We start from the raw sequence: 10,499 nt of genomic DNA on the forward strand, positions 1-10,499 counted from the left end.
TTCGCTACATTTTTCCTTGTTAATTACAGCGTTAATTCAAGACTGGTGGTTCGGAGGAACACTGCAGCTTTAAAATATTGATACGAATGGAAAGTTTTAATGGAAATAGATTCCTACCTAATACCTGTACGTAATACACTTAGGAGCAAAGAAATCGAGCCACCCTTGCAAATTTTTACGTTTCCATGACAGTACTTAAGATATCGACACGGCCAAAGTTACAAAAATATGTCTATACGACTTTATGCACTTAACATTAAGGCCGTAAACCTAAAACCTAAGACGTAAGACCTAAAAAATAATAAACAGTCCAAGAGCGTGTTGGACACGCCCGAAATAGGGTTCCGTAGCCATTACGAAAAAAATAAGTAATATTTTTCTAAGGATTTCGAATTTTGTACGAAATATTCCAAGTTTAGGTATATTTTATACTTTAGCACCCTTATAGCACAATAGGTACAAGTAATATAGGCAGTAATTCGACTTCATACTAGAGGGCCAAAATCGACGCACACACTCAGCGGAGTCTCTTACACGGCCGCTAACCCGACTTAACTACGCAGTGCCACGCCGCGCTGGTCGAGTGAGTGCACGAGAACGTGTGTATTGCACTGTTTACGGGTGCCTAAATTTTTTTTTTATTCGAGTAGATAGCAAACGAGCAAGTGGGTCTCCTGATGGTAAGAGATCACCACCGCCCATAAACATCTGCAACACAAGGGGTATTGCAGACTCGTTGCCAACCTAGAGGCCTAAGATGGGATACCTCACGTGCCAGTAATTTCACCGGCTGTCTTACTCTCCACGCCGAAACACAACAGTGCAAGCATTGCTGCTTCACGGCAGGATTAGCGACCAAGATGGTGGTAGCAATCCGGGCGGACTTGCACAAGGTCCACCACCACCTGGTACCACCTGCCTGCAACGCTGATAAAACCAACATTGTATTTTTTTATTATTACAAGCTTTTATTTAGTTTCACCTGTCCCGTTCTGTTTGTCTGTCTGTGTCTTTTTGTAGTAAAATCTTGCAAGTCAATAAAAAGTACAGTCAGCAAAAAAAGGTTGTATTAAAAATGTTTTTTTTATTGTTAGATTATTTCAATTTCCTGCTGATGCTGAAAGGTAAAATTAATACCTATTAGCACAGAGTACATCTATTAGGTACTTTATTGTTAATCTATTAAAATTTGTCTTGGTAAGGTACCTACTCAACAAAATGTAAACCATAGTGATGTGTCTATTTATAAAAAATAACATAAAAAAAATGCAATAATTGCTATTTAACAAATTAAATCTTCTATCAAAATAACAAATCAGAACGCATTTATGAATTTGAACTAATAGTCCGGGAGCCGACTGCAAGAAACCCTACCTTATAAAAAAATAGAAAATACCTGCTCTGTAAGGGTAGCTGACTTTTAGTAGCATCATTCGTGGGCTTTCATTAGGCCGGTGTGTACCCAGCTTTACAATCTGTCAGTGTCGTGTCAGTCAGTCAGTCGTCACGTCACGGTCACGTCACTTCACTTTCCCATCCCACGCACGGGTGAGTGACACTATTTACCGGCCGTACAATACCGACATGAAAATACCGAACTCATCTTTAGTGTTCACGCGTCGCACATAGAAACTCTTGTCAGTTCTGTTTGTATACCGTCCCGATATTTCCATGTCAGTGCCGGTAAATAAATAGTCTCACCCGAACGCACGCAACGCACTACACGGGTGACACTCTTTCCCGGCCCGGATAATACCGACCTTTTTTTTCGTGTGTACACGCTCATAGAAGCTCCTGTCAGTTTCTATGAGCGAGTACACGAAAATCAGGGCCGGTATGTCCATGTCGGTGTAATCCGGGCCGGGAAAGAGTGCCACCCACGTGCCACCCCAATACAGTGTAGTACATTTTCTTACACTGTGGTGTGGTGTATTGTATTGTAGTGACGTGACTTGACTACACACGCTTGCACACGCTAGTTTCTGTGTTCTGACAGGGTCATAGAGTAACTAATATATTTGGGAGAGACAGGGTTTTGACAGTTCGACTGTATCAAAAGTTCAAAACAAATTAATATATCATAATCTCAATCATAATTTGAAAAAATGCCGAAGCGTGATAAACCACTCGTACTACTAGAAGAATTTCGCGTAAAGGTAAGGCCTTTATAATTAATATTAAGTCACCGTGGAGTAGTATTATGAGATATTTGATAATGATAACGGCCACACAATTCTAACCTCTGTTCCTATAATCGCCGAATCCGGTAAAAACAGCTTATACAACATATTCTCTTGCTTGATTAATAATTTGTTGCAATTTGTTTCCTAAATTCTTGTTAATTTTGGTTTGCATGTGCTATTAAATTTAATGTTATTTGTGTTTTTAATTTCAAGAATGCACCTGAGGACTATGGAATGGCAGACAAGAAATGGAACTTTAAAAAATTTGTTAAGGGCTTTAGCATTGATATAAAAAGAATGGAAAACTCTGAGATGGAGTTTGATTTAATTGGCATACAACCAGCCTTCGCTAACGCCTTTCGGAGACTGATGCTGAGCGAGGTCCCTAGCATGGCTATAGAAAAAGTCATGATTAAAAACAATACATCAATTATCCAGGATGAAGTACTTGCCCATAGGTTGGGACTGATACCATTAAAAGCTGACCCAAGACTGTTTGAGTATCGGCCTGAAGGTTTGTGCTTCATGAACATGTAATCCTATATTTGAATTCAGATCCAAGTATGTATTTAGGGTAGGTACAACTATTACAACATTCTTTGTTTCCAGATGCTACTGAAGGAACAGAATTTGACACATTAGAGTTCACATTAAAAGTGAAATGTACTGCTAATACAGCTCAATCTAAAGACTCATACCGAACTGAAGACCTGTACATAAATCACAGTGGTAAGTGCTTTCACTATAATAAACCAATCACAACCCAACCAACCAAGATTTTTTTGGGTGAAAACATTATATCACCTGGATGAAGAATTTAAGATGTGCCTTAAAAATTACCTTTTTTCAGTTTACTCATCACAGATTAAATGGCATCCCATTGGCAATCAAGCATCTGTGTACAAGGAGGCTGATGTGGGCTCAGTGCATGATAATATATTGATTTCTAAAATGAGGCCTGGCCATGAACTAGACCTTCATTTGGTGGCTGTGAAAGGAATAGGAAAGGACCATGCTAAGTTCTCGCCTGTGGGTTAGTATGCTTTGGATGTAAATTAACTAATGGATTTAGCAGTGGCGTAGCTAGGAGGCCTCTTTAAATGCAATGCAACTATAGAAAAGGGGCCCCGCTTCGCCCACGTCTACATCAGTCCTTGCTACGCCACTGGGATTTAGTATAGTGCTAAAAGCAAGACATTCTAATTATGGTAATAAGCAGCATACACCAAGTTTTTTTTTGTTTCTGTTAACTTTAACTAATATTTTACACATCAAATATAATTCAGTTTGTTCAACAATGTTCAACAATTCAATTAAACCTAATATTTGTGTTTTCAAGTTTCATGAAGGTTTTCTGATTTTATTTATACCTATGTTCTACAAGAACATTTAAAATGTAAATTTGTTTGTTGTTAGGTTCTCTTTTTTTACATGTAATTATTTTATGTATCATGGGACATTTTTTAAATCTGTTTTTTATACTTTACCTTCAAAAGTGGTAAATTAAATATTAAATATTGAATTGAATATTGATTGATCCAAACGTTACAGTGAAGTTTGAGTGGAGTATTACAAAATCGCCTCTTACTCTTTTTCTCAAGCTATTTAAATAGGCCTTTAGCCTAAAATCAAGGCAAGTATAGTAGATATTCTATAATTTTTCTTTGTTTTCAGCAACTGCTTCATACCGTCTATTGCCAGAGATCAAATTGACCCGCGAGGTGTCTGGCAGCCAAGCCACACTTCTTCAGAGCTGCTTTTCACCAGGAGTCATTGGCTTAGGACCAGACGGCAAAGCCTTTGTGCGTGATGCTCGCTATGACACATGCAGTAGAAATGTTTACAGATATGATGAAATCAAGGATGCTGTCATATTAAGCAGAGTGCGAGATCATTTTATATGTATGTATGAACTGTATAAAAACATTAAAACAACTTAGAAAAGTAGAAGAAATACCTCTTTTATCTCTTAAATGGTTGAACTGATGAAACTCAACCCATTTTCGTTAAAAGACCAACCACATCAAAATCGATCCATCCATTTGGGAGCTATAATGCACAGACAGACATGTCAAACTTGTAACACCCCAATTTTTGCATTGGGGTTAAAACCCAAAATTTTTATATTTATTTTAACTTTTCATTTCTTTTTCAGTTAATGTGGAGTCTGTGGGAGCTATGTCGCCCAACATTATATTTGTGGAGGCTGTTAAGATACTGAAGGACAAGTGTAAATCATTGTTAGATGAATTAAATAAATTCTAAATAAGATGTATGTAGATATATATTTTTTTATTATAATTAACTCGCAAAGTATTCAATTGTTTCTTTTTTATAATTTAAGTTTTCGGGTAAAGAGTGTGAGATAAAATAGTAGAAAATATGATTGTGGTACTTTTTTTGTTGTAACTTTCAACAAGCTTTCAACACAATTTTAGTAGACCGTTTTTATATTGTTCATCATACCTAGTGCCATCCATGAAGACGCGTGATTTTGTCAAAATTAGACATTAATTACATTGTATTAAGAACCACGGCACGCGTCATCATAAATGACTACCTATATCTTCTGTGTCATACCATCTCGCCCTATCTATTAGGCCGTCTTGCAGGAAAAAATAAATCTAGATTTAGTCGTTAAACCTGGCTTAAGATTGACAGTTCCATACATTTTGACACTACTAAACTGAGCTTAACGCAAAGTCGAGATTTATGTGTTTCGAGCAAGTAGCCATTAGTGTTTAAACGGGAGTGAAATAGGTGATATTATGATGCGACCAAGATGCGACCTTCGAATTTTGGAGTACTAAACTAACACAGAATAAGTAATAGTGTACTAACTAACTACTATTTGAAAAGACTATTTCTCGTGGTGACTTCTTCCTTTTGCTTACGAAGATTGCCATATAAAAAATAGGGAGGCTACTACAAAATCTGAAAATCCAAGTTCGTATCGTACCGTCCCTCCCACTCTCGTATTAAATAATATTAGCATCAGCGGGACAGCAAGATACAAGCCGTGGTGGCAAATAAGTACGCACACCTTGTGAGTGAACCAACCAAACAACCTTTGCTTACTTCTGGGATTGGGACTAGGTTAAGGGGCTGTTTCACCATTCATTGATTAGCGTTGACCGTCGGTTAAATGTAATACCGTCTCCGTCCATTCGAACAAAACAAATAGAGACGTCATCACACCTAACCGCCAGTTAACACTAATCAATGGATGGTGAAACAGCCCCTAAATGTCTGATGTTTGTGCTTATTTATTTATTTGTTTATTTAATAAATGAGGAAAACGTAAAACGTTTGATTCCACGAAACGCCTACGCCTAATGGTAATCACAATTTTTTTTTACATAATGTTGTCTTTGGCTCTATGATTGGAAAAATCTTGGTCTACAAATAACATGTCGAAATAAAAAAAAACAATAAAACAACAAGGCTTGAAAAAAATAAAAGAAAGAGAAGTGCTTGCTTATTTTAGAAGTGAATCTATTTCGTTGTTAAATTTTAATCAATTTTGATTAATTCGCTTTAGGAGTTAATTAATCACATACAAATACTTCATCCTTAGAATACATAATGGGTAGCTTGGAACGAGGCGTATTAACGGGATTCATTTGTCGATTATGTTCTGATATGCACCGTGTAGTGCTTCATATTTACGGCGACGAAGGGATACGTATGTGCATTTCTGAAAAGATCAATAGACATCTATCAATAAACGTAAGTTCTTTTCGATATTAAATATATCCATGTAATGTCTCCTGACACGATCGTTGTTTACTATAAGATTGGATATTTCATGTTGATCATGATAATGTCAATATCATAACAATCTTTTTCCTACTATAGTTACTTATGTGCTTTCATGTCACCCATCAATATCTCAGGGCTGTTAGCGAACTTTTGTTTCATTTCAATTATGATTTATTTGTTTGATTGATTGACCATTCAATTCAATTACCAACATTTAGTTCTTGAAGTGTGTGTGGAGAGGTAACAAGCAAGAAAACATTTGATAATAATTGTATTATTTTTATTTTCAGGTGTCCCCATCAGATCCATTACCTAAAACAATTTGTAAAACTTGTTTAGAAAAGCTTGAAAGTCAACACAGGCTGGTGATGCGCATTGAACAAGCTGCAATTATGGTTAAACGCCAATGCCACAATAGGGTTGGTTTGAGGCGTGATTGTTATGTAAGTCGATACGATAATGACTCTAATGTGCCTCCTAAACCGCCTGCACCAAAATAAATACCATGTCAGTGATCTCTCACTGTAAAACCTTTGAAAATAAATTATTTAAATGTAACATTTTCCAGTATTGTCAATGTAGATTTAGAAGAAATACTGTAGAATATGATAATTATGACTCCGCCTATGACCAACTGGTAATATGATTAAACCTCTTGCACTACAAAGTTTGTTTACCATACAAACTACCATGGGAATACAATAAATCTGTTTCTAATGATTTATATATGTAGACCTGCCTTTCATTCTAATAATATAATTTTAATAAATTAGACTGGTTAATAATACTACATTTCTCCATAAGTATAGTGACTGTATCACCCTAAGAACACTTGTTCATAACTGAGGGTTTGTGATAAAGACAGCTAAACATCAAAAAAACTACTTAGATATTGTTTGTATCTACTACATAATATATGTAGTCCAGTACCCATAGTACAAGCTATGCTTGGTTGGGAACTGGGTCATTTCGTGACAATTGTCCTATCATATTTATTATCATTATCAATATTATTACATTGAATATGCTCACCAGTTATTGTGACTACAATTTAATTTCATATTGCTCTCTACAGTGTTATTTACATTGCCTTCAGTATCATTATGAATGGATTCTGATGTAAACCCACTTTTTCAATGGAAATAATCTTAATCTTATAGTATATAAATATCCAAATATCGGTCTGGATAAAAGTTAGCTGGGATAGCTTGAATCACATCCACCTTTTGTACACTTTTCTTTGTGCAATACATTTTAACTGGATAACTACTAGACCAGAGGCCATATTGTCTAACATTTCTGACGAGAGTGAAACGTTAGGCAATACAGCCGCCGTTTCTTATGGTCTTGTTTAGTATCAAAGGGGAAATTGGTTTTAAATATCAAAATATTTCTACACTTGCTTAAGTTTATATCTAACACATTATACATAATAAATATTATTTCTCATATTTTTCACACATTTATTTTAGTAAATTTGTGATGAATGTTGTATGTAACGTAAAAGCAGTGGTTAACCTAACCATTAGTCCATAAAGACACTAGAATTGCCCAGCATCTGCTTGATAGGTATGTGTTATTTTATTAAACAAAAACAATGCAAATATTCTTTATTAGACATAATTTTTGATAACAAAACAAAATATGTAAAGTTGGTGACAAACCATCATAACCATATCGACAACCATAATCTAAATTGGCATAAAGGACAAATGCTTACTTTTCAGGAGAGGCAAATTTTATCAGCACTTCCATATGTAACTAAAATAGTAATTAAGGTATTAATTATAAATTAATTCTTAGTGACAAAGATAGTAGCTATGCCTCATGAATAAGGGAAGTAAATTGTGAGATATAATGGAAATGCTAATGTCCATAATTTACATATAATAATTTGCAATTTTCCTACATAATCTAGGGTGATCAATCCAAATGTGTCAGTAGGGAGAAGACAAACTATGAGAGATAGCGCAATCTGTTCTTAGGAACCATGGCATCGATTTTAGATTTAGTAAAAAAGGGCATTTTTTTTAACCGTCGTACATTACCGGGAATCGAACCAGGATCGATTACGTAACGTTTCTGGCGCTCGCGATCGCAATCAAATTGCAGTTTTCCACAGACTTGTCAGACTTGAAATTTCAAGTCTGTGCAGTATCGCATACATTATTTGATTGTGATCGCGAGTGTTGCCGTGTCAGCTGTGGTCTCAGTCAACCTCGATCAACAAGTAGAGACCAGCAGGGCTACTATGAAACCCGAAACTCGAAGTTCATATCGTACCGTCCCTCTCGCTCTCGTATTAAATAGTATAAGTGTCAGAGGGACCGCACGACACGAACTTCGCGTTTCGAGTTTTGTAGTAGCCCTGCTTGACACTGGCAGAATCATAATTTGAATTGAATGAATTGAATTGTGATCGCGATCGCGAGTGTCAGTAGCGCATACACATAGATGGCGATGCAGTAACGTTAGAAGGCAATACAGAAGGCAAAGATATACCAAAGTTACAAAAATAAGTATACGACTGCACAGATACGGCCCGCTCTGGTCCTATACTACGAACGAAGTGCAAAACTCGTAGTTAGACTCTATGCTTAATGACTCAAAATAAACCAAATTAATCTCAAATATAGTCGAGTTCAACTCTGAAGCTGAAGTCTTATGGGTTCTAGTATTTAAGCCTCGAAATAAGCGTTATCCACAACTCTATACTGAGAGTTACATAAAGTAGTAAATGAAAGTTTTTTTTTAATTGTAGTTCTTTCAAATACTACGTCCGAACAGCTTTTTATGGGCGTAAAGGGCATGTTTTTTAAAGCAAATAAGACATAAATAAATAAATATCAAGGACAATTCACACCAATTGACCTAGTCCCAAAGTAAGCTTAGCAAAGCTTGTGTTATGGGTACTAAGCAACGGATAAATATAATTATATAGATATAGATACATGCTTAAAATATATATTAAACACACAAGACCCGAGAACAAACATTCGTATTTTTCATACAAATAGCTGCCCCGACACGGGAATCGAACCCGGGACCTCAAGCTTCGTAGTCAGGTTCTCTAACCACTAGGTCATCTGGTCGTCAAAAACTGGTGACATAACCTGTTACATTCAAAAGAGATTCAAACTGAATTTCATTTTTATAATTATAAAATACGCCAATTTAAATTACGGTCTTCGATATTAAGATCACATAATATATGTTTTGTGGTCTGTGAAAATCAATAAATTTGATCCAAGTGGTATCTCGTCCCTAACACGCTAAGAAAAACTATTTTTAATGAGGGCTATCTTTTTTTTTCTTTCTAGATGGCGCCACTGTTGCGTGAGGTTTTAAGTGTAGCCACAGTGTAAGAAAATGTGTAAGCTTTCAAAGTCTGTTATTACGGGCGTGAAAACAAAGTTTAGATTAAAGTCATTATTTATATACCTTAAAACCGTACCATAAAAATATCGAGCAACCACAGTGTTGCGTAGTCCCCTTTTGTTTGAAAAAAAGGGAGGACAAAACTGACTCCAAACACAGACATTCATTGCCCCGTAATGCATAATTGCCATAATTAATTTTAGGTAATGCAAAATATTCACAAAATGATTAAGCGCGTAGCTCACCAAAAGACTATGAGATTGACATTTCGGAGACCTCACGCCTCTAGCGGCGAATTCATACGCGATAGCCCTCATTATGTGAGCCACGTAGATTTAAAAAAATATATCATTTTGTTTTAAGATCTAATAGCCGTCTTTCACAACTTGTAAAACCTAATTTTAAACCGCACAATTTATTTCCAGAATTGACAGCGCTTTTAATGACTTATATGTTAGGTAGATATATTTAATGAAACAAATAAATATAAGTGAAAATAAATACATAATAATAAAATAAGTGAGTTTCGCGGTAGTTTCATGTTCAAAGACCTACATACCTATGTTATTTATTTTTCAGTATTTTTTATAAGTACTACAATATTGAAACGTTTCAACTCGCGAATATAAGTTTTTTATGTACAGTCAAGTGCAAAAATAAGCAGAGGCGTCTTTACCTATAGTGCAGGTGTGCGTTGCACACGGGCGCAGCGGTGTTAGGGGCGCCGGCCGCGGCACTTTGTACCTTTTTCATTTGACTGCGCGCGCTTCCTAGGTGGCGCTAAAGTAATAGTTGCACACGGGCGCTACATGGGCTAAAGACGCCGCTGAAAATAAGTATGTATTAGAACCACTCAAAAACCTTTGTTCGCTGGGTACCAGCAATCCGCAAAATACCAGATGGGCATTTCTATCTACCGTTGTACCCTGAGTTTATCTCTCCGATTTCAACAAAATTTGGAAGGTAGACACAGTCCATGATTCCGAGCTGGAAAAACAGGGTCTCCAGGTTCCCCAAAATATTGTATGGAAAACGGACACATCCAAACAATATTTTGGGGACACATCTGGAGACCCTGTTTTTCCAGCTCGGAATCATGGACTGAGTCTACCTTCCAAATTTGTTGAAATCGGAGAGATAAACTCGGTACAACGGTAGATACAAATGCCCAGATTC

The 10,499-nt window shown here is 36.2% G+C and overlaps 1 protein-coding gene across 1 annotated transcript; it reads left to right on the forward strand.

Annotated features, from left to right (window-relative positions):
* Positions 1 to 1,852: 1,852 nt before the first annotated feature.
* Positions 1,853 to 4,499, forward strand: LOC141432336 (DNA-directed RNA polymerases I and III subunit RPAC1-like). Its single transcript, XM_074093878.1, has 6 exons — positions 1,853 to 2,156; positions 2,397 to 2,697; positions 2,793 to 2,912; positions 3,034 to 3,216; positions 3,858 to 4,085; positions 4,339 to 4,499. Exons 1-6 carry the CDS (start codon positions 2,106 to 2,108, stop codon positions 4,446 to 4,448), a joined length of 993 nt encoding a protein of 330 aa, XP_073949979.1. The 5' UTR covers positions 1,853 to 2,105; the 3' UTR covers positions 4,449 to 4,499.
* The last annotated feature ends 6,000 nt before the right edge of the window (positions 4,500 to 10,499 follow it).

This window comes from Choristoneura fumiferana, chromosome 11 (assembly GCF_025370935.1).
Source record: "Choristoneura fumiferana chromosome 11, NRCan_CFum_1, whole genome shotgun sequence".
NCBI lineage: Eukaryota > Metazoa > Arthropoda > Insecta > Lepidoptera > Tortricidae > Choristoneura > Choristoneura fumiferana.

What these genes read in the sequence shown, in the direction of transcription:
- LOC141432336 (XM_074093878.1), top strand. Translation starts at nt 2,106, where the DNA reads ATGCCGAAGCGTGATAAACCACTCGTACTACTAGAAGAATTTCGCGTA. An exon ending in TAGAAGAATTTCGCGTAAAG is followed by an intron (nt 2,157 to 2,396) that starts GTAAGGCCTTTA and finishes TTTAATTTCAAG; the next exon opens with AATGCACCTGAGGACTATGG. An exon ending in AGTGCGAGATCATTTTATAT is followed by an intron (nt 4,086 to 4,338) that starts GTATGTATGAAC and finishes TTTCTTTTTCAG; the next exon opens with TTAATGTGGAGTCTGTGGGA.